At 37.0% G+C, this 25,549-nt stretch overlaps 1 protein-coding gene across 11 annotated transcripts in view; it reads left to right on the forward strand.

Annotated features, from left to right (window-relative positions):
- The window catches only part of PDE4D (phosphodiesterase 4D), a 530,915-nt gene that overhangs the window by 263,520 nt on the left and 241,846 nt on the right, over positions 1-25,549 (forward strand). Inside the window, exons 1-2 of one of the 11 annotated variants that reach the window (XM_085042353.1) lie at positions 13,188-13,470; positions 14,132-14,393. The exons of the other annotated variants lie outside the window; for them this stretch is intronic. Of the exons in view, the coding sequence (XP_084898479.1) occupies positions 14,347-14,393 (47 nt within the window). The 5' untranslated portion in view covers positions 13,188-13,470; positions 14,132-14,346. Of the gene's footprint in view, positions 1-13,187; positions 13,471-14,131; positions 14,394-25,549 lie in introns of those variants that run through there. 11 annotated transcript variants of the gene reach the window in all.

Genomic DNA, 25,549 nt, shown 5'->3' on the forward strand with positions numbered 1-25,549 from the left:
GTACAATACTAAAAAAAATATATTAAAACTTTCTGTTGTCCTTTTTGACAGTGTTTATGCATATTTTTTTTATAAAAGCCTTAATAATGGTTTCTTATATGGTATAGTAATTCCTTAATGTGTAGAAGACATATATACACTGTTAAAATATTAGTATGGAGAAGTCTAAAAAGACCAAATAAAAAGCGTTGTAAATTAATGATTCAGAAGATATCCACAAGCCTATGAAACATCCTAGAATATAATGTATACGAGTATACATTAGTATATTATATATAATATAATATATATAAACTAGTATATTATATATACTAGTATATTATATATAATATACTAGTATATTATATATACTAGTTTATATATATATAATATATATAATATACTAGTATATTATATTACTATAGTATATTACTATATATATAATATATATAATATATATATAATATATATATATATAATATACTAGTATATTATATATAATATATAATATTAGTATGGAGAAGTGTAAAAAGACCAAATAAAAAGCATTGTAAATTAATGATTCAGAAGATATCCACAAGCCTATGAAACATCCTAGAATATAATGTATAATGTATACGAGTATTTCAACCAGTGGAAGCATTGTGAAATGATGCTTCAATGAACTTCAATTTCTGCCTTTTACCTTCTAATAAACTTATGTAAAATTATTTGAAACATGCTTTTGTGTCAAGATAAGTTACACTAGTGGCTGCAAGTAAAAATTTTAAACATCCTGGATTAATTATAGAAAACCTACATGCCAAGTTTTCATGTCTTGATTTACCATCAGAAATTCAATTTGGGTGTATTACAGTGCACCAGGTTTCAGTTTAGAACTTTTCTTTTTAAACTAAACATAACTTTGCTTGTTGACATCTGGGAAAAATGTGAATTTTAATGCTATATACTTATGCTACAATTGCATGACTACTTGTTTTAAATGGCTATTGCTACAACAGTAACTGTAAGATAAGTTTGAAAATTTTCTGGGAACTTTATTGCTCCTGTATCTACAGGTATTTTCAGGTTTTCAGATGTTTTCAAATTCTTGTTCCATATAAGAAGTAATATAAAACTAGGTTCAGTTGTGAGCTCTCTAAAGAATAAGCAAAAAGAGCTACTTATTTCTCAAATAATGGAACTGGGAGTTTCATGTCCATTTCTGATTATTGCTTTCTAAAGGACTAGACTCAGAGGAGGAGCAGGTGATCTTGGGTTTAGTTAGCCCAAGATCACCTGCTTGGGTGATGCCCTTCCATACAGATGTCATAGTTTCTGCCCAGATGAAATCTACAACAGCTACCTCATTACTGAAGTAGTAACGGACAGTTTTATGTTGGGTATGATTTACGCTAATTTAATATGGCATGTTCCAATGAAAAAAAATCAAATCTGGGTTTCAGTGTTACTAGCATAGTCAATTAGCCTGATTTTTCAACTATTGAGCTTTCCAAACACCTGTTCATTCAGTGGAGCTGCTCTATGTCCATTGCTTTAGAGGAAAATTTCAAATGTTCAGTCTTAGTATAGGTAATTCTGTTATTCTTGTTTTGAAAAATAATAGTTTGGCCTTCCCTTTTTCACTTGGGAAATCAACAATTCTATTCATTTTTTTAGTAAGAAAGTATTGCATCATAACCTTTCAAGTGATCAAACAACAGCCAGAAAAAACATCTTAATTTGTTAAGTAGTTTAAGTTTTATGTTTAGAGTTTAAACATTGATTTAAATGAGCGTTTAAACATTGATTTAAATGAGTGTTTAGAACAATTTTTTCCAAGCATTTTGCAACTCAACTTCACTTGAGAAAGTTGGAAATGTTCTAATGTTATAAGTAGTAAACTTGTGATCATAAAAAGATATCTATGAAATGATAGAAAAGAACTGTTTGACCCCTGTGAAGTGCAAGATATGAAATTCATGCCTTCTTTTCTACACAGAATATTTTTTAGAGAGCAACAATCTTCTGGATGAACTGGCAGTGAAGTATGTTAATAATTTGCAGAAAACAGTAAAGCAACAATTTTCCATTTATTTCAATATTGGGACAAGCTTAAAGTTAGTCCCTGACAAAACATTGTGAGAAAATATAAAATAGATGCTGGCATCAGGCTTTAGTTGTAACGATATATTGCATTTTGATAACAGGTTTATTTAGTTGGCAACCTAAAGCAGTGTTTTTTGAAGAAGTCATTCAGTAGCTTTTCAGTTTTTCCTTGGTATTGCAATAGGAAGCTATGTCACGTATCATGCTTCTGTCTCACATGTTGTGTTCTGAAGACCACTTCCACAATGAGTTAGCTGTCTAATTCACAAAATAAATATCTTGGACGTGGTCTAGTCTTTCATTATTTTACCATGCAAATCATGAGGGCAGTAAGAAACTGTGTGTACAACTTTGCTATCATTTTGTAGGGAGTAGTGAAATAGTGCTGTCCCCATGTACCTACATGAGGGAGAATATTTGAGAATGTAAACACATCCAGGCTGCTATATGACTTTAAGGACAATGTAATTTACTCAGAAAATCAGTGTGTGGCCTGTATTACTAATAGGAGCTGTTCTGTTTCTTCATACACACAAGCTTTCAAGCTTTAGAAAGAAAAAATCAGTCTTCTCAGAACACTCCAGAAAATACATGTTATGAGAATCACTTTCTTAGGAAAAATATTTCGGATTAATTCAGATGGGTATTTTTGTTCCATTCAATTACCAAAAATTATCTGCACAATTTTGAAAATAGGGAACATCAGCTAAACAGATTTTGAAAGCATGCTCGTTCTTCTCCATTTTAGTGAGTTTATCCCATATTCAACTTTATTGACGAATTTCATATAAAGGCACACAGTGTCTTTTCATATGAAGGCACACAGCTCTCAGTAAAAACTTTTAGAACTTGATTTTAGAGGAATTATGGCTACTTATCAGACTACCAGGAAATAATAGTACTATTCTGGCGACTTTAATTAAAAGGAAGTCTGTAAAGTGTATATTTAGGGGAAAATAACTTTAAAATGAATCTGTTTTCTCCATAAATCTTCTCTTCCAATCTCTTAGATTTTGCCTACATTGTACCCAACATTTATTACTGAGGCATTGTTCTAATATCAGTATTTTTAAAAAATAGCAAAAACAGTGCAGTTACTGTGGCCCAAACATAGCATGACAGGTATATGTTTATATTTCAAGCAGTGCTACCATGGCTTTCCATAATGCTAAAAATTTTCATGTTTGTCATGGATTATATTGCCAAAATACCTTAAAACCATTTTATGTCATGCGAAGTTTCTAAATTTATGAAATGTTAATAGCCAGTGACCAGAGGGCTTGACTTTAGAGACCTAATCTTCTGACTGGACCTCTTGATGTTTGCCTGTGTACCAGTGATATGTTCTTTTTTTCAATCACCAAATGCAAGGAAAAAATATCAAATGTCAAAGAGGTGTCTGATGTTTGCAGTAATAATTTAAATCTCAATTTCCCTGGCTAGATCTAAAATTTAGTTATAGTGCTTGGCATCGTTCTTCAGGGAAAAGAGGAAACTAGGCCTAGATTCAACTGATCTGCAAAGACATGAAATATATGTCTGACTTAAAGTGTATGGGTTCCATTGCATTTCACCATCTCATCTGATTCAAATATTTGAAAAATTGAGGGATTTCGCTGACGAATATTTCAGTAGATTGATGAGCGACCAGTCTGTAGTAGAGCTGTTTAAAAGCATCTAAAGTTGTTGCCTGTTTCAGAGATACTCAGTTTGGGAGTCTTTTCTTCAAAACCATTGGGAGCATATAGAAAAAAGAAGGTGAATATAGGAAAAGAAGGTGTATTTTTATGTTTTGTATGCTTCATAAAATCTGCAGTTTCTAAGTATTATACTTTTAACAGGCTGAGATATATTGTGGGGGCACACTCCAATTTCTCACCTATATATTTGAATAAATAATCAGCAAGGCCTCAGAAGTTCTCAGTTTGTTCACAATCACAAGATCAGTGGTTAACACCATGGATGGCATTGGGGTATTCAGCATTTTTAGTGATGTAAATGCAGTAGGATTTGGACTTCAAACTTTAGAAAAAGCTGCTATAATCTCATGCAAATTTGTACTTCAATCTGCAAATCAGAGAGGTTTGCTACTTAGATTGTCACATGTTTGCTCTTTATTGTACTCCTTTAAATAATAAATTAAAAAGAAACTAAGAATGGCTTTGTATACAGGGAATATTGGCCCATATTCATCTTATAAATCTCATTAAGTACTTTATAATCAGCTTATTATTCTGCTTCTGTTAAGAATGTTTTAGTCCACTTCTCTATGTAATGAATAATAATTCCCCTCTGTTGTCTACTTATTTTAGGACTGTAAAATGTTTGAGATAAGGATCTTGTATTTTCTATGTTTCTTAGTGACCCTAAGCATCTGTGGTTCTACGTAGCCATAATGCTGTCATCCTACTGACTACTTGTCCATAGCTACATCCCAGCTATATATGCACAAACAATAATTTTCCTTTCAGCAAAATATATTAGAGCAACTTCAGAATACTATTCCTGGGACAGTGAGAATGTGTTAATATTATAAAAAGATTAGGGTTTTTTTCCTATTATATGCAGCTGGGAGACAGACCTATTACCTGAATTAGCTTTCCTTTGGGCACTCAGCAATTTAAATTATGTGTTAATTCTTAAACAACTTTTACTTAAGAAGTTGACATGGGCTTCAACATCTTTTCAATTATGAGTTTTAATTCTTGTACTCTTAATTAAATTTACAAATATATGTATCTTTTTTAGAATACAAGTTGTCACTTAATGCTAGAAATTTCCAAGCACAGAATACTCAATTACACATTTATGTTTTATGCACATCTGACAAAAAGGGGAAAAAATTAGTTGTGTACAAAAGATAATTATTGTAGTAACTCTGTCTAAAGCATTATTTATAAGTACGTGAGTGTAAAGGTAGGTGGACAGCATCATATATTTGTGCGTGAAATGTGATCTGCTGACTGCTGGAGGTTGTTGAACTAGTTCTAAAGATATATGTGAAAGGCAATTAGAAAATTGCAGAAATTAACTCTCTGGGATATATATATCCATTGGTAGGGGGAGGGGAATTACAGTTTGATGAATTCAAAATAATACTGGAAATGAAAAGGGAGGTATTCTACAGAAGCCAAAAAAAAAAAAAAAAAGTGTTGGGTGAATATTTCCTAGAATCAGTACACCACGAATTATGATATTATGAGAAATTTCTCACATTTGTATTGCAGAAAAAAAAAAAAAAAACAAAAAAACAAACCAAAAACCAAAAAAAAACCCCCAAAACCTATAATATATGGTAAGGGCCAAACAGTCTGACAAGATAAATCAAATCAATTTCTTTATCAAATATTCAATGAATCAACAGAAAACAGAAGGAGCATAATGTTACTAAGGATAAATATTTTAAGCATCAGGACAGGCATGATAGATAATAGGAACAAAGGTATTCAAATCTAAATTGCAGCAATCTGGAAGCAAGTTTTAGGCAGTAATGCTCTTAAGTAAAGGGGACTGGATGATCTTTGTTCAAGAACTTTGAAAGAACTGGTACAGGAAATCTCACTCATAGTAGGAATTGTTAATAAGATTATAAAATCAGGAACAGAATAATATTAAACATGTTACTTGTATTTTAAGATCTACTGCCTTTTTCATTTAAGAAAGAAAGAAAAAAATGTTGAACACCAGAGCTACTGGTCATCAAGACAAGTATAAAACTAGATAAAATTGTTGTGTCTTTACTAAATTATTTGCTCTCTGAAAGCTTATTTTCCAGAAAAAATATTAGGTGGACTTATAAAGATGATCTTTATTATAATGTTACTTGGGAAATTGCTATTTAAAATAGAAAACAAGAGTATAAGTAAAGAACTTTAAGGCAGATTTGGAGGTAGTAACAGAAAGCAAAAAGGACTGTAAGAAGGTAAATATTATTTCCTAAGTAAAATGCCACTAGAGTTCAAATATTTAATTTGGTATTTTTATTCATGGAGCACACTAGTGACATTTTCATATGAGTCAGTGTTAGGAAACTACCACTACAGGGAAGAATCAGATTACAGGATCTTACGGAGTTCAGTAGGAGGGAATGTAAGGCTTACATGCTTGACGTCCTGAAACCCTTTGAAACTATGAAAGAAAATAGAGAGTCTATTGATAACAATGAGCATAGGCTGACCACAACTGAAAGAAAAGTTCAGTGACTCAACACTACTTATACTACTTTTATAATAGCTGGCAATTTTTATGACATAATCTCAATGTTGAAATTATTTGATTTTGCAAGGCCTGAAGGTTTTGACATAATACATTTATTGATGAGTAAGTTACAAACAGGCAGAAATTATTTGCTCATAAATAAAATTAAAAGCAACAAAACCAAGGCAAATCGGGGCAAATAAAAAAGATTTTCATTTATTAGTGTACAGGACTTCTCAAATATCCAACTTCATATTCTGATTTCAAAAAGAAATTATAGTAATGTGGGTAATTTTTGGTTCTTTTCTCAGGAAAGTTGTATCAAAGGTTTTAATTTGATAGAAAGCTGGAGAATCTAGATTATTTATTATGAAAATAACATTGCAAAATTCAGTAAAGTATCTGAAGAAGTTTTAGGAATCCTCATATAGAAAATACTAATTTTCATTTCTTAAAAGGAAAACAATTGCAGTATGTCTATTTCCATCTCAAAAATAACAAGAAATATTGGGGATGAATAAACACCTCCAGACAAAAAAGAAATCTGCTCATTAATTATTATAATGGGTCATCTACAACTTAGATGTTTAAAAAGTTTTTTTGGAGATTATTAAGATTATTCAAATGTCTAAACCATATTATAAATCATAAATTGAAATTTAGTTGATTGAACTTTATATTTGACAAGATCAGAAAAGCATACTTGATAGAAAAAGAACATCTATTAGAAGAAATGACATTTCAGCAAAAAATGTCTCAAAGTATTGTCTTGTATTTTACATGTGCCATTCTACTACTTTTCTTTCCCCAACCTTTCTTCCCCAAAGAAAAGAATAGACAGGAAAGTTTCAAAAAAAGTATGTCTACATAAAATTCCAAAAGAATTGTCCAGAAAAGTCTTTTTTCTCCATTTCTTTTTGTAAATAATATCTGAATTGTTCAATTCAGCTAGTTATCATTGCTTTTACAAAATATACTTGTGTTCAGAATAACATATCATGCTTTGGTAATATAAGAACAAGTAATGAATGTAATGCAAACATTATCAGATGTGATAAAAAAATCAAACAAACAGTATTACCAAGTAAAATTTCATCCTACGTTAACATTTAAGATTCAAGTACTCTGAACTGTGTTGTATTTGAAATAGAAGTGACCAAAAATAATGCATAATAATCTCCATATTACAGAACAGGTCATGACTATTTGCTCTATTTAATCTGCCTTCAGTTTGCTACTGCTGTGTAACTAACAAAACTGTCATAATGTTCTCATTGTTTCTATTTTACAGTTGTGAAAACATACAATTTGTTTTCTTGAGTTACTTCTGACAAACTATCTTTGGGAATTCTTATAATATGTAATATTTTCACGTAGGTAAAATTTTAGAATTTGTGGTTACTGGAAGTCACTTCCTGTTTCACAGCAGACATACATTCAAACTCTAAGTGTGTTAGCAGGCCTATATTCTACAGCAGTAACATGACTCCTTACAGAGAGCTCAAGCTCTGCTTCTGGCAAAAACAAGATAGCTAGGATATAGGAGGCAAAATAACTTGATAAATATGAGCCTAAACTGTGACTCATTTTAATATGTTACGTCTGTATTCTGTCAGCAAACTAGAATAGCTGCTTTTCTTACTGCTTTTCTTAAGGCAAAGAAGATTCATTGGTCAGTTGGTGGGTACGGTACAATGGGAAAAGAGAACAATAATCTGTAGTTCTTATTTACATTTCTTTTGCATAGATGTAAAGTTTCTGTTTATATTTCTGGAATGATCTCTAAGGCATCTGAACCCTGTCTTATGCAATAGGTAAGATATGAGTATTTGAGCAAAACCAGTGGTGCTTAATCTAGGGAGGTATGTTGCTATGAAGGACAGTTATTTTTCTTCAGGTATCACCAATCAGTAGTAGTCAGGACAGCAAGATTATTTGTCTTCAAATGAGATCAAAAGGTAATTTAATCTCCCTGAGATGCCCTAGCATTCTCTTTCACACCACTCCTTCTATATCAGTTTAAATCTCTGCAGTCTTAAGGATCTTTTATATCAGTTATAAGAGGATCTTTTATATCAGTTATAAGACATAAATTGAACAAAAGAATAACAACAACTGATGTTTACCAAGTGACATGAGGAACAATAATTATTTTTTATACACCTGAGAAGATTTTACATTTAAGATGGAATTACCTGAAAAAATCTATTGCTCTAATTGAATGGAAAAGAGAAAGACACAGAACAAGCTAAGAATTTAATAGAAGACACATAAAATATTCATTTTTCAAAATTTTTGACCTGAAGATTCTTTGGACTTCAAATAGGGCTGAGGCTTGGATGGAGAATGTTCTGCTCAAATTACATTTATAGTTCAGCACATCATTTTCAGAACAAAAATATACTTGATAACTAAGCTCTTTTTGTTCCTAAGGGATAGCCGCAAGCTCTTAGCAACATTACCTAATTCATGATTGTTGTTCAAAAGTGAACTATATGTTTTTTGAAGTTTTCTCTTTTAGTAGTCATTTCAATGAGATAATTCTGACTCTAAGTTCTCAAGCCCTCAGGGCAAGTAATGTGGTGTGCGTTATATCCCCACTGCATAGCACACATTTAGACCTCTCTGGGCACAGGAAACAAATTTTCTGTCATTTCTTAGTTCAAAGTGTCTGAAATCATGTGAGACTTTGTCAGAGCCCACTGGAATGATGCTTCTATAGCATGACATGAAATGCATGTGGCTTGTCTTATGATTTGTCATGAAAATATCTGAGGGTGGAAGGTTCATAGGGATGTAACAAGACTGTACAGGAAGATTAGAGACTGTTATCTGGACTGCTTGTAAGCAAGCACTTCTAAATTGCACAGTTTTTCTTTCTGAAGATCTAGTTTCCTTACTCCAGAAGGGGGTCCAATAAAGAGCTAACTTTCTTGCAGGGTAGATGGCAGAGGAAGCACATAGGACAAAACCCTAAGCTTCTTGTCTTGACATACACTCATAAAATACTTGTTTGGGAGCAAAGAAGTCTAAAATGTGGTCAGGAGCTTACTGGGTTTATCTGCTCACTCTGATGAGGATTCTGATGAGATGAATTTTTGCCTTTACTTTCTAGGCTATTATTACTGGAGATCATTTGTATGGACCTAAAAAATTGTATGAAGAAAGACCTATTTGGATAATTTCCTTCAAGTCTGTGCAGTGAGATAAATTTCTGACTGTTTCATCAACCACACTGATTTTTTAACCTGTGTGGTTATAATGGAAAATTTATAAATAATTATGGCATCCCAACACTCAAAATATAGAAATTAACCCCAAATATGGAGAATTGTCACATCCATGTGTTATATTTCCATAATATTGCAGATGAATACATATTAGAACTTAAGTGACTGCTAATTTTTTTCAGTTCTTTCCTCCTGTTTTTGATAATCTCTTAACTTGTTTTTCTTAATAATGCATAGAAAAATGCCATTTTTTTTTTAATAAGAATTTTTATTTCAGCCTTCTTCCCAAAGCTTGAAGTGACCTTCTTCACTGGTCATTTATGTTAGCAATGTATTTCTTGCATGCACTGGAGTTGATCTCCAGAAACCCTCCTTGTCAGTGGTATCATATGTCAGGCTCTATAACCATTTGTTACTTGGAGGGAATTTTGAAAATTTTTATGCAATTAAAAAGTTTCATAAGTTTTTTTTTTATTGATACTTGTTCAAAAGCTACTGGCTTAAGTCACCAGCACATCTTGCATAGTCTCAAAAAACCCGCCATTGGTCATTATTACTATTTAATAATGACACTGATGAAATTCTGTGTACTCATATTAGGAGCTGGCTTTTCAACATTCCTTTAAGTATTAGCTTTACCTCTCCAGACACATGTATTCCTCTGTGTGCTAATGTATTTTAAACAAAATATTTGATCCAATTACTTTTGTTTGCTCCTCTTCTGTAAAAATCAAAAGATGCAGCAAATTAAACTGATCTCTTTGGAAAATTTGAACTCAGTCTAAGCATGCAAATGTTAGTTATATATGCCCCTGGTGCAGTTTGCTCCTTGTGACCTTTATGTCTGTATTACATATTTTCATTGGTTTTGTTGAGTTTCATATTAAAAATCTAACAATGGTAGAACAACTGTTCTTATCTCTCTTAGTACTGTCATAATTTAGAAAGGTCTGCAGTGATAGGACAAGGGATACAAGGTTTTAAAATAAAAGAGTTGATTCAGAATAGGTGAAAGAAAGAAATTTTTTACAATGAGTATGAAACACTGGAACAAATTCCCCAGAGAGCTGGTAGATGACCCATCCCTGCAAACATTCAAGGTCAAGTTGGACAGGGCTCTTAAAAACCTGATCTAGTTGCAGATGTCCCTGCTCATTGCAGGAGATTTGGACTAAATGACCTTTAAAGATGCCTTCCAACCCCAGCCATTCCATACATGATAATGGCCAGAAATGTCACAAGGTAAACTCTTCCTCTGGTGTCTGCTAGTGCATTTGCATCTATGAGAGTAGCAAAGAAAATACTCTAGAGGGCTTCAGTTTAACAGAAAAAAACTTTAGTAAATTTTTAGGTGAATTTTCTAGTTAGGCTAGTAATTGAAAAGCTGAGTATTGTGGGAGGAAGACTATGTAGAAATGGAGATGCAGATAATCCTCTCTTTGGTTCTCCTTCCCGCAAAGAACATAATGGAAAGGTGTTTGCAATTTTACAATGTTAATAGGCTGATTAAAAACAAGGTTTATAGGACATACTCTTAACTCCTACCTCTTTAGGTGTTTCACTGAGCAATGAGAAATGAGAGATTCCAAAGACAATTAAGAGAGAGAAAGAACATAGATCCTCTCTCTGCAGTCCAATTCAACTATTTTGTGGAAGTGAGAAGTACTTCTAGATAACCTGGTGCCTGCTACAAACATAGCTTGTCCCAACTAATTTTAGTGGAAAATACTCAAGAAGACCTTGTAGAAGGACTGGTATCTAGGGTTCCTCCACCTAAGGGCAAAGTCCCAGTCACTTGTAGACTTCTGTGGTTTTTTTTGTCATCCTCCCTCCAAGTTCTTTATGCCTAGTCTAGACTCGACATGAATGGGGAAGATAGACTGCACTGTAGGGTTTTTTTGGGGTTTGGGGTTCCTTTTTTTTTTTTTTTTTTTTTTTTTTTTTTTTTTTTTTTTAATGCAGAGTGGTTGGCAAGTTATTACAAGCTTGAACAGGAGCAATTTCACAAGTCAACCTATTTTACTGGTTAAAGTATCTAGATTTAGTTTATCCCTGCCCTGGAAAGCCCATATATTGTGCATTCTGGTTTGCTGATGAGTTCTTTAACTGGCTTGTAATACTGTATAGTAACTTTGTATACGCCCACACTCCTTCTGCAACTCTGCTTCTGAATGAAATTAGCTGAGTCAATGGGTGCTATGCTTTGTGCTGAACTTACACTAAAGAAAAACAGAGAAATTGTAACACATATGCAGTATAGTCTCATTCACAGATTTCAAATGTGGTAAGTGACAGGTCAATGCTGAGAAGCTCTTTCTCAAGATAGTACAAGTCATTATGTAAGTCTAGTGTTGAAATGTCAGTGCCTGTGAGTGATCGGGCAAGTATGCAGTGAGATAAGTGCAATATGAAATAGTAATGATGGTGCAGATTTGTGTAGCATTTGTTGCAGTTAATATTTCATAATAAGTTTACCTAGCTTAGAGAAAGCATTAGACAACTGGAATAGATGTGATTCTTTTTTGATATTTAAATTAATCATGCAATGTTTCAGCTTTCAGAATTTTGTTTATATTCTCTTCAAAAGTCTCTGATACAAATCCCAGACTAACTGAGGTGTGGGATGGGGTCACCTTTTACATAAAGCATGAACATAACATAACAGTATACCTGGTCCCTTTATAGTCATACTGAATATTTATCTGTATGGAATGGTTCTATATTTTGTTTTGTAGCATCTTAGTGAAAATGCTAGTTTTCATTCTCATTATTTCTGTTTCTCAGAGTCTGCTTTCTATCGTGGTTGTACTTAAATGACAAAGAAAATCTCACTTTCTGTATAAACTAGTAGAACATAATGATGCTAGAGCCCCTTTAATTTTGTAATCTGTTGTACTTTTGTGCTTTAAGTCTTCAAATAAGTAGTCATATCAGTAATATACAAATATTCAGTAATACACAAATGTGTGCAGCAGTACAGGCTCCCTTTTTATTACTGAATTGAAATAAATGCCATTTCACTGTCAATACACTGTGACATTCAAGTACTTTAAGATTTTATTCTTTCTTCAGAGTGGCATCAACTCTACTAGGGCTAATTTGGGGTATTGTAGAATAGAGTTGTGACAAGCAACAGAACTGAACTTAAGGAAATAAGATCTATACAAATGTGACGTGCAGTGGCTTATCGTGTTACTCCCAACTTCACCCACACCCTAATCAAATACAAAGCTTTATCACACGTTTTAATGTCATTGAAGTTGCAGCTGCTTCCATACTGCAGGATTTCCTGCCCAAAAGGGCAAGGGGTCGTTAGAAGTTAAAGTTTTAGTACAGTGTAAACCATTTAAGAATCCGTAAGAAAGCAAACAGTGTACGCCCTGGGTATGCTAAAGTATAAAAGTACAGAAATCTTTTACATCTCAGTAGAGATCAGCATGGTGAACTCTGCTTCCTGCGCGTCTCGTTTCCTGCAGATTTTTGCACTTCAGTGCAAAATTTTCAGTGCTTTCTGTCACCCGGGAGGCACGGGCCGTTCTAAGGAAGGCTCTCCCGCTAGTGCCCCGTCCTTCCCCTCCATCCCGGGCAGGTGGGAGCGGCAGGGCAGGTCGCACGGTGCCGGGAGAACCCACCTAGAGGGCCCCCTTGACGCCAGCACAGCTTCTGCCAGGCAAAGCCCTCTCCGCAGCCGAGCCCAGTCTGCTGCAGGACCAGTGCCACGCAGCCCGACACTGTCCGGGGCTGCCGCGGCTGCTGCTGCTGGGCGAGGAGACCAGCAGCCCGGGGGCAGGCTGGAAATTCTGGTCCGGGAAAGGGAAGTGTGAGCCTGTTGACTCTGCATTGCTTCAAAATAGATGCCGTCTCTGTAGCCTGGGCTTAAGAATCTTCCCGAGGATATTTGCCAGAGCGTAAGAAGTGATAACTTCTGTCTGGGAGCTGAATTGGGAGAAAAGGACAGCAGAGAAAGAATGCTTAGGTAACACGGGACTTATAGCTTTGCTTTCGTTTTGCAACGTACAAATTGATGCACGTGGGTTTATATACAGTATAATATCAAAACAGAACTAGATTCTGCAGTGAGAGTCAATAGCTTAGTCATTTCACTTAAAGGGAGCAGGCAGCCTTATTACGGGGTTAGACAGCAAAAATGAATTTGATCATGACCTGATCATATCCCTTGATGGTATCTAACTCTAGTCCTGTCCTATGGAGTGGAAAACGCATACTTCCTTCCTTCTTTCTTAGCTGAAGAAACAAAGTCACAGTATCAAATTCAGAAAGAAGTTTGGGGTTGTTGTACAAGGCTATTAAACGTCCTCCTGTTCCCCAGGCTCGTAAGAAAGGAAAACTGCATTAAATTGATCATTGATGAATATGTGTCTAAGAAAGAAGAAAAAGCAGTATTCATTTCTGAACATGGCAAAGCAATCTGAAGTTACACATCTCTCCCTAAACACTGATTTGGCACAGATGGCAAGAAACTATCTTTTAACTAACCTTTTCCAACTGTTCAAAATGCTGCATATGAAGATGCTTTAATTCACAGTCAAAGCACTTGGATTTTTATCAAGGCAAACTGTTGGCATTGTCAGAACAGTTTCTGTATACTGATTAGTTTAATGTTTTTTTTAAAATAGCAAGTGATGCATAAATGGATGGACGTGTACCTAGAAAACCCTGTGAGAAGTCTTTCACTGGATCCTTGGAATTTTTATTTTTGTGGATTACAATAATTCTTGCAATAATCCCTGCTGTTGACTGCTCATGCAGTTGTTCTGGCATGCATCTATGAATACCATAACAGATAAATCTGTCTGACAAGGAAAACACTAATGTTGGAAGACCTGTGAACATGATGCATGTGAATAATTTCCCCTTTAGGAGGCATTCATGGATATGGTGAGTAATCAATACACATTATAGACTGTTAAACTCAAAATGCTTGTTTGCAAAATACTGTGACAACTCCCAGATACTATGTTTTACCTAAATAAATGTCAAATGAGGACTAACAGAGCAATGAGAAAAATGAAAATCTTAGGGATAGTAGTGATGAAGTAATGTGAGTTTGGCACTTCTTTGTATTTACAAAGAAATTGTATTGTTATGGTCATGTTTTCTTACATAAGTATTTTGAGCCAAGGTGATGTATTTTCTTCCTGTATCAAAGGAATAGTTCTTCACATTTCTGTCTTAGCCTCACTAGAAGAAAATAATGAAGGCATATTTACCTCCTATGTTTTGTTTGTCCTGGAACTCATTTATTTATATACTTTCAAGTGACCTGAAAAAATGCTCATTCATATGGCAATTCAGTTATCATTTACTAAAGATATGCGTAAATGCTGTAAAATGTTTTTGTATAGTAGGTTCTCAAAAGTGGCTGTTTGAAAGACAATCATATAGCATTAAAATCCCTTTATCATCATTAAAACATCTGTTTCCTCTTTGAATCACAGGCGTCTATAGTTCTTCCTGACTGAAAAATCTTTCTACTTGCCTTGCAATACAGTGCAGTCAACTTGCTTATAAATTCTACGAGTGGTTGTTGCGTCATGCCTTCCTCCCGATGCTGGAATTAATATCTTGGTTAGTGCTTAATGAACATTATTAGCGAAGGCAAAAATACTTCCCCATAAAACTTTTGCCCTTTGGGTAAATACTGAGTGTTTCAGAATACTGGAAGCAAACACATATGGAAGCTACTTAAGCACCCCAAGCCAGGAGGTGCCCGCAAGCTGAGGGTGGCCTCAGGGCAGCGTTTTCTGGGCAGGCTGGCGCGCGGTGCGAGCGGTGCGGTGCGGTGCGGTGCTGTGCGGTGCGGTGCGGTGCTGTGCGGTGCGGTGCTGTGCGGTGCGGTGCGGTGCTGTGCGGGGCGGTGCGGTGCGGTGCGGTGCTGTGCGGTGCTGTGCGGTGCGGTGCGGTGCTGTGCTGTGATGTGCGGTGCGGTGCTGTGCGGTGCGGTGCTGTGCGGTGCGGTGCGGTGCCGCGCGTGGCGGTGCGGTGCGGTGCGGTGCGGTGCTGTGCTGTGCGGTGCGGTGCGGTGCGGTGCGGTGCGGTGCCGCGCGTGGCGGTGCGGTGCGGTGCGGTGCGGTGCTGTGCTGTGCTGTGCGGTGCGGTGCGGTGCGGTGCGGTGCTGTGCGGTGCGGTGCGGTGCGGTGCGGTGCGGTGCGGTGCCGCGCGTGGCGGTGCGGTGCGGTGCGGTGCGGTGCTGTGCTGTGCTGTGCGGTGCGGTGCGGTGCGGTGCTGTGCGGTGCTGTGCTGTGCGGTGCGGTGCGGTGCGGTGCGGTGCGGTGCTGTGCGGTGCGGTGCGGTGCGGTGCGGTGCGGTGCGGTGCTGTGCTGTGCGGTGCGGTGCGGTGCGGTACGGTGCGGTGCGGTGCGGTGCGGTGCGGTGCCGCGCGTGGCGGTGCGGTGCGGTGCGGTGCGGTGCGGTGCGGTGCCGCGCGTGGCGGTGCAGGCGCGGGGCAGGCTGCGGGCGCTGCGCGGGAAGGGCGCGGGCAGCGCCGGGACAGCCGCGCCGCCGGGACACGCCGGGGCCGCGCGGGGCCGCACTGACGTCACCGCCACCGCCGCCCGCGCCCCGCCAATGGCAGCGCCCGCGCGCCGCGCGTCAGGCGGGGGGCGGGGCCTGGCGCCGAATGGGCAATTAGCGGGCACGCGCTGCTGCCGGCGCCTCTGTTTGTGTTCTTAATTACGTCTCGTTCCACCTTGTCGTACGGCCGTTTCGGTCTCTGTAAAGTCCTTTGAGAGCCAGCTTCAAACCACATCCCCTAAAAAATTAATAGCGAGATCTCGGATGTGTTTCATCTTCCTTTTTGGCGGTTTTTTTTTTTTTTTTTTTTTTTTAGCAGAGTGTGCTGGAAAGGACACTGCAGGTGTGCCCGCGCCTGACAGGGAAACCGCTTCCATTGTTTCCTAAGATTATGGTTTATTTCTGTTCCTGCTAACTTAGAGACATTGTTTTAAAAATTCCTTGACCCACAGGGTTCGTCTCCTGAGTAAGCATTTTTCAAACATGAGCGCTGAAGTCTCCTTTAACGCGTTTGGAGCAAACCGGCTGGTTTTTGTTTGTTTTCCCTAAAATCTAGTTGCCTGTCTTCCCTGTCTGCTGCTTGCCAGCCCTTGCTCTCTGTCACAGTATGACCCCTTTGTCTGAGGAAGCCCAGCAGAAGTGTTTGCTGGGGAGATGTAGGAGTTATATGTAATTGGAATTATTAGTGCAAACCATACCATGGTTTCTGCCTGCATTTGTGCTTACCTAATCACAGGCTTTAATTTAGAATACAAGTGTTTTTAGCATGCTGTGTTTCGTCTCAGCTCTAAGAGAATAGGCAAATTTGCTTATTCATGTTACAGTAGGTGTGTAAGGGACATTTTTGAGTGTCAGGGTTTTACGTTGCCAGTCATTACTTTTCTATTAATTCTGAACCTTCAAAAAATCCATGCATTGCCTGTAAGGTATGCTGTAATTTTCTATTGCAAATAGAAATGGTCATAAAGTAAAGTGTTCTATATGTGTATAATCTCTCATGCTATTTTCAGATGTCCTGTAGAGGATGCCAGTGAAGAGAAAAGAAAGATTATCTTTCATGGGACACGAATAGTTTTATGTTTATTCAATACAAATACTAGTTGATCATCTTTAATAATGTTTCTCCAATGCTGATGCAGCACATTAAAGGTATCTGTGGCCTGTACCCTATGCTTCATGATATCTGTAACCTCTATGAGCATGCAGAACCAAATATTTTAGAAGTAGGACTCTCAGTTTATATTAAAGGTGATTTCTGCACCTTAGAGAAATGCATTATGCCTTAATGTGCCAGTTCATGCTTGTCTGACATGGAGAGAAAAAGTTGCAGGGGAATAAAAATATGAATCTTTCTGAAATATAATTTATTGTTTTCAGTATCCAGGATTTAATGTTGTGTAACAAGTCAAGGCAATGGATGTGTCTTTCATGTTAGGCCCTCCAAATGGATTTAGGGAAAGAAAAGCCAAAAACAGATGGTCTGCAGAGTAGGGCTTGATTTGGAGCCCATAACATTTGGGACATGTAGTGAGAATTCTAGTATCTGAACCCTCCTAGAAATGTTAGCAATAGGTAGGAATGGACTACTAGCAAAAAGCAGCTATAAAATATGTATGTTCCTAGGCAGTATGACTGGTAGCACAACTACATCAGTCAGACAAGTGTAGCTATAATTTGAATGGACTCTAAATGGCTTATAAAACTGCGACTGGAGTAGGCAAAAAAAGAGGTATTTTGTCTGAAACTGTTTCGGAGTGTTTGGATGGTAGAGAAGCAAATAGAAAATACATTAAAGGGGTGCAGTGGTTGGGGCAAGTGGTGTCCTGGGTGAGGATAAAATTATGCCTAGAAATACTGACACGTTTGTTGTGATAAGCGGAGGAGTAGGATTTTGTAGCGACCTAACACATTACACACTATACAGCATAAATTATATATCAACAGTATGCAGCCTACTGCCATTCACACTGAAAATTATTTTAGAAACACTTACTGCTGAGTTATGTAACCTGGCTTTCCTTTCCATTGCATTCTATCTGCATTTGTGATGACAAACCAAATAAAGATAAATATGGTGTTCAATTTTAACTTGCCTAATTGCATAAACAACTACTGCATGTGCATTTTAGCTTTACCATATGGAAAATAGAAGTGAAAAACCTGTATTCAAGAATATCTGCCTTTAAAATGGCAAAGATTTGAAATTAATCCACAGGTTATTACCTTAACTTCAGAATCAAAGCTGTAACCGATGACTGTTCATCTTTTTCTATCAAATTTCAGTCTATTAAGATTGAATAAAATTTAGTTTGCTTATCATGGCAGTGAATAAAAGAAAAAAAACTTTCTATTGATTCCATTTTAATCCCATCATATTTACTTGACCATTATTACTCTATATGGTTAAATGAAAAACAGTGCAAATGCATGTTTATACATATTACCCTTTGCCTCATATTAATTTTATTACTAACTAGTTTTTCAAAAGCTTCTTTGAACCCTCATTTGTCGTCATTAACCATGATTTGTCATTAGTGCTGTCTAACAGGAGAGGTCCAAGATGCCAGGAGGTTGGCCAGTTTGACGGCCATCCACAGCAAGGGCTGGAAGGAGGATCTGAGGAACTGCAGGCCCGTAAGCCTGACCTCGGTGACAAGGAGGGTCATGGAACAGATCATCTTGATTGCCCTTATGTGGCACTTGTAGGACAAACAGAGGATCAGGCCCAGCCAGCATGAATTTGGAAAGGCAGGTTCTGCTTGACCAACCTGATCTGCTTTTATGGCCAAATGACCTGCCTAGCGGATGAGGGAAAGGCTGGGGATGTTGTCTGCCTGGACTACAGCAAAACCTTTGACACTGTTTCTCTTAGTGTTCTGGAAAAGCTGGCAATGCTGGGCGTGAACAGGTGCACTCTCTGCTGAATTAAAAACTGTCAGGATGGCTAGGCCCAGAGACTGGCTGTGAATATTTTAGCAGTCATGAGGGGAGATTCCCATAGCTCAGGATTGGGCCCAGCTCTGCTCAGTTTCTGTATTGATGATCTGAATGAGAGGATTGAGTGCACCCCTCAGTAAATTCACAGACAACCCCAAAGTGAATGGGAGTGTTGATGTGCTGGAGGGCAGGAAGGCTCTGGATAGGGATCTGGACAGGCTGGACCATGGGCTGAGGCCAGTGGTGTGAGGTTCAACAAGGCCCAGGGCCAGGTCCTGCCCTTGGGTCACAACAACCCCAGGCAGTGCCACAGGCTGGGGCAGAGTGGCTGGAAAGTGCCCAGTGGAAAAGGACCTGGGGGTGCTGGTGACAGCAGCTGAACATGAGCCAGGGTGTGCCCAGGTGGCCAAGAAGGCCAATGGCATTCTGGCCTGGATCAGCAATGGTGGGGCCAGCAGGAGCAGGGCAGGCATTGTCCCCCTGTACTGGGCACTGGTGAGGCCACACCTCGAGTGCTGTGTCCAGCTCTGGGCTCCTCACTGCAAGAAAGACATTGAGGTGCTGCAGTGAGTCCAGAGAAGGGCAACAAAACTGAGGGGGTGAGGGTGTTTATCCTGGAGAAAAGGAGGCTCAGGGGAGACCTTATCACTCTCTACAACTGCCTGAAAGGAGTTTGCAGCCAGGTAGGGGTTGGCCTTTTCTCCCAAGGCACACATGACAAGGTGACAGGACAAGAGGATGTGGCCTTAGGCTGCACCGGGGGTTCAAGATGGACATTGGAAGAATTTCTTCCCTGAAAGGGTGGTTAAGCTTTAGAATGGGCTGCCCGGGGGGATGATGAAGTCACCATCCTTGAAGGTGTTCAAGAAACGATAGGACATGGCACTTAGTTCTGTGGTCTAGTTGATAAGGTGGTCAATCTAAGGTTGGACTTGGTAATCTTCAAGGTCTTTTCCAACTCAAAATTCTGTGATTAGTAAATCCCTGAATTAATGCAATTGTTAATAATCTTCCATCCTCTGTTTTTGCCTGTATTCTTAAATAATGGTGCTAAATCTTTTATTTTTGCCTCATTCGGAACTCTGCACTATTTTCAGCCAGCCAGAATTGGTTTAGCTTTCCATTGTTATGCAGGTTATTGCAGTTTATAAAAGCAGAATGTGTGACTGTAAATAAAACTGATGGAAAATGAAGATATTATGCTAATTCCTGAAATAAACTTTTCATTATGTTCTTAGGACGTGATGAGTCACCTCAACTCATGAAGTTATGGTGAGGAGCTGAATATGACCAGTTCTATGCCCCTCTCATGGCATAACTCTTCACTTCTAACTGGAATGTTTCATGCAGTATTTATTAATCTGCTTTTTCTAGAAGAATTTTATTATTTATATTTTATAGGGAGGGAAGCAACAAAGCTTCTTTCCTAACTGGATTTCAATACAGTATTTAATTAGTTTTCATATATTTTATACTTAATATAAAAACACTAGAGGAAAATCTCAGTTTCTCCTTTGGAAATCTGGATTTGAACCTGAATTTGGGAAAAAATAAACAAAGAAGCAATCTTTCTAAGAGCAAAGAATTTTGGTCTCTGGCCACTAGATTTTCACAGTACTTCTAAATAAAAAAGGTCACATAAATCCCTATTTTCTTATGCTTGGTGACAGGTGTAGCTTTTATTTAGGTGTCGTCAAAGTTTATTTCTCAAGTTAGAATGAATATTGTAAGATATAGTAAGAGACTGACTGAAATAAACAGTTTAATTTTATGGTGTCTTAAACCTTTTCCTTTGTATTTCTAACACCTTATCTGCCCAGTAGCATCTGACCAGCTTTCAGTGTGCTGAATATCAGATAAGAGATGAAGTAATTTCTGCTCTTTGCAAACAGGTCAAGGATTCATTTGTTTATTTTTATATTAGCAGTCCTTTGAATTACTGTAACGTTTTCATGTGAAAAGTTGAAAGTATTCCAGATACCCTACTCAGCTAAGCCTGACAACACCCCTGATGGGTAGATTAGATATGTATCTGTATATGTGTAAATTACATCCCTTACAACAGAAGTGCTCTGTGGCCTTCCATACAATAGTTATAGCACTTTTGCTTGCAAAATTTCTGCTCAGGTGAGATAATTAAACCATACAAGCTAATATGAACTCTCATTTCTCAATTTGGATGTCCTAGTTAGGTGAGTATGCTGTTGGGATTTTTATCTATTGTTCCAGAATAATGAGATCACATAACATGCATTTTCAGATTACTACTATACTCATATTTATATTACCACAACTGACTCAAACTAAACTTTTTATATTTGAAACGTGGAACTGCCAAGGTCTGTCTTCTGGTCTTCTGTCCTCATCATGTAATCTGCAAATGAAGCTGTTGTTTCCTACCTCAGTCCTTTTGATCCACTACTGTTTTTGTTAATTTGGAAAGAAACCACTTTGAAACCCTGTGCCTCATTATAAGTAGGGAACATCTTTTAGCTAGTCAGTTTCAGGCTAAGCCATTTTTTGGAGCATCCTAGAAACTTGCAGAAAGTCTTGCTGACTTACATCCTCTTAGAAAATCAACTGACAATAGTAGAAACTAAACTGAAGTTTCTTCTAGTCATGAAACACCTGTTGGGTGTTCATGCAGTGCTTCTACAGTCTTTTCACTCTTACCTGCTTACAAAGAGTTGCCTTTTCTTTGGGAAGAGTTAATCCAGCTGCAGTTTCGTACAGCAAAAATTACCACTTCCTCTTAAGTATAATTTAATAATTAGGAAAAACCCCTCAAACCTATTAAAGTTATTATTACAAAAACCAGGATTGATTGCTTATTATTTATTTATGGTTTTTCATTTATAAAGTATTTTGTAAGTAGGCTAGTGAGTGATTATATTGTTTCTAAACATTCTGGCCTGGGTAGAGGGAAGGGGAGGTAACAACAAAATATGTTGAAAGCTGACAAAAAATGAAGAAGGTTGGTCAACAATTATAATTTATAGCTTATTATACTCTCATCTCATTAAAATAGAATTAGTTAGGTTTCACTGATACATTTTACTAAAAGGCAATTTTTTTTCTAATATTAATTCAGTATTGCCTGCTGAAACCTAAACTGAGTACATGATGCTAGATATTTTTTGTGACTCACTTAACTCTTTGATCATAGCAGAATGATTTAGGATAATTGTTATTTTAACCATTACAAAATACAAGAATATTTCCAGTAAAAGCTACTTGTCAGTAGATGTTCATAAACAGAATAATTTTCCCTCTCTGACTCACTCCATGGAATTAGCAAAATGGAGGGCACAAAATAAAAGGCTTCAAAAGAGTGGTTAGAATCAAGCACAGCATCTGATAAAGGAATTAGTAATTCTTCATAGGAAACTATTTTTAAGTGTCTGATCCATTTATACTATGAAGCATGTAAAAATATTAACAGGAATAAAGGACATTTATTTCTCTAATAATACAACTAGCGGAATTTATATTCCTATATTACCTTGAGAATTTATTACTGCTTTTAAAAATGTGTAGTGAAAATGATATGAAAATTTTTATTTTGCCTTATTTAGGCAGTAAGTCTCCTGCTGTTGAGAACTGAATAAAACAATTGCCTGAATATTAAAGATTTTGAACCTTTGGGAAGCTAGTGAAATTGAGTATACCCAAGTCTCAAATTTAGTTATGTCAAGGAATATGTTTTTTTTAGTTCTATTTGGTGTAGTTAATCTCTCAAAAAGATGATCTTTAGTCTACTTATGCCAGAACTTTAAATTTTACTGAATGACTTAATTCAGTAACATTGCAAAAAACACGTGGAAGATTTAATTTTTTTTTCTAAAGCAGCATGGCTTCATGTTTTAAATTGTCTGAAGCTATTAGTTTAGATTGCATTATTTCATATTGCCTCATTTTAATTGGTTTACTTTGGTATGACAGAAGATGGCTTGTTCTTTTCATGAAAACAGATAATTCTTATAGAGGTGAAAAGAGATGACTTTAACTCTTCTCATCTGCAATGAAATCTAGCTTATTATGTAATGATTTTTGTATAACACTGACAAAATTCTTAGTTTTAGCTAGTAACAAATGTTTCATCTGACATGTAGATGCATTTTTAATGTCAGTAGCTGAGGTTTAAATCATATGGTTTCTCACATCCAGTTAGGATGTAACTCTAACAGAGCATTAGAGTGTCCTTCACAAATTTTTGGGCTTGATGCAAGAGTTATTTGGTGAATTCTAAGGTCAGCTCTATGCCTAGTTGAACAATAACATAATCCATAGAACATTTTAAGAAAAAAAAAAGGAATTCCATATTGTGTCATAACATTTTATATTCTATTCCTTTCATGTGTCTTATACACGTTATTAATGGATTTATTTTTCTTTACAAGTTTATTTGAACAGATTTAAAGGCCAGGTTCTTAAACTATCAGTTTTTAAGATCAATTTGTTTTCTGTTGATGGCAGTATACCCTCCGTTACTCACAAACAAGGAAAAGTTTTCAGTTTAACTTTCTTTAAACTGTAGGAAAAAAAGTACAGCTAATTTTTTATATACCTTGGGGATTCAGAACTGCACAAGCCCTTCAGGGTGAAATAGACTTTCTGGTAATAGTAGAAGCATCAAGCATAGAGTCTCGCGGACTGTGCCCAGTCATATGTGCACATGGATATTAGGGAAGAAATGTTTCAAAAGCTGGTTTTGTTTGCCTTTTTTTCTGTGATAGCCCACACCTATGCAGTATCCAGCTATGTTCTTTATAGGCAAATAATGCCTTCAGGGAACAAGTAATGCCTTCTGAGAAGTGAGTGGATTTTAGTTATCAAATGATTGATTGCAGTGTTATTTTCATTTAGTGTGCAATTAAATACTTAAGATATATTAAAAATAGCAGGTTGACTGTGTTTTTGACTGCTATTTTAAGGGGAAAATTTGGTTTGGTGGATCTGAACTTCAGTATTTTTTTTTAATTTTTACCGGATATCAACCAAATAAAAATCACCTTGATACAAAAAATTACAGAATGGTTTGGGTTAGAAGGACCTTAAGATTCATTTAGCTCCAGCTTTTATGCCATGGGAAGTGATCTTTCCACTAGACCAAGTTACTCAGAGCTCCATCCACTTTTGTCTTGAACTCTAGGAATGGGGAGTATCTCTAGGCAACCTGCTTTATTGCCTGACCACTCCCACAGTAAGAAATTTCTTCCTAACATGTAACCTAAACCTCTCCCTTTTCAGTTTAAAGCCATTCCTCCTTGTCTTATCACTACATGTCCTCGTAAAAAGTCACTCTGCCTTTCCTGTAGGTTCCCTTCAGGTGCTGGAAGGTGCTATAAGATCTCCCCAGAGCCTGCTTTTCTCCAGGGTGTTTAGCCCCAAGTGAGTCATTCTTTCATCACGGGAGAGGTGTTCTGTCCATCTGATAATTTTAGTGGCTCTCCTCTGGGCCCAGTCCAAGAGGTTCATGTCCTTCTGGTGCTTAGAACCCTCGAGCTGATGCAGCACTGCAGGTGAGGTCTCACCAGAGCCGAGTAGAGGGACAGAATCCCCTCTCTCTCTCCTGCTGCCCACACTGCTTTGGATGCAGCCCAGGACACGTTTGGCTTTCTGGGCTCCAAATGCTCATGGCTGAGTCACACTGAGCTTTTTGTTCACCAGTACGCCTAAGTCTCTTTCATGAAAGCTGCTCTTGATCCATTCTCCAGGTCTAAGGTTTTATGCATCTTAGGCCATTTTCCAAATTTTGTTTTTAAGGTCTGTGAATTTAGGAATATCATCTTTCACTGTAACTTGGGATAGTTTGTCTTCAGCTGAGTAAATGTAATAATGGAAAAAGGAGCGAGGCATGTCATCCATACCCACTCTCAGAACTTCAGACAGAAGAACAAGTATCATGTCACATACAGTATCTAGATACATGCAGAAATGTATGGAAATCAATGCTCAACTAAACTAAAATGTACATATTAAGGACAAAAAATGCAATTTTAATAGGTTGTATTTAGTGAAATAACAATGTATGAATCATACCATCCTCCAATAGTAGATTTATTTACTAGAAAGTACTGGTGGGAGAAGTAAATGTGTTGAGCTTTGCATTTGATTGCATCCATTCACCAACTTATTTATATTTAGGCATCTAAATAATAACTTAGCCTTCCAAATTCAGATACTTTATTTAGTCTTGAAACTCGGATAGAGGTATTTTATCCAATGCTTTTCAACTTACAGAGGATCCAAAGGTTCCCAGCAACTGTCTTGAAATCTTTCACTCCTTTTTTCTTCCTGCCCATTATGAAGTATCATTTCATGCGATAGGTCTCGTGGCATAAGTGCCCTAAAAAACATGGTTTATAACTGCCTTTTGGCTTCTGTGTTTTGCCTTTCCTCAATATTTTTATTTGTAAACAGTGGGTCTGAATCGTTATAGACATTCCAAATTAGCCACACAATTTCATTTGCTATATTTGGTGTTTGTATATATTCTACTATGTAACGATTTTTTCATCTGGCATCCATCAGGTCATCTTTGTAGTGTCTTATCTTCTTGTTTCCAGATAGGTTATAAACCA

The sequence above is a fragment of the Lichenostomus cassidix genome, chromosome Z, assembly GCF_008360975.1.
Source record: "Lichenostomus cassidix isolate B80296 chromosome Z, HeHo_3.0, whole genome shotgun sequence".
In the NCBI taxonomy this organism is placed as follows: domain Eukaryota; kingdom Metazoa; phylum Chordata; class Aves; order Passeriformes; family Meliphagidae; genus Lichenostomus; species Lichenostomus cassidix.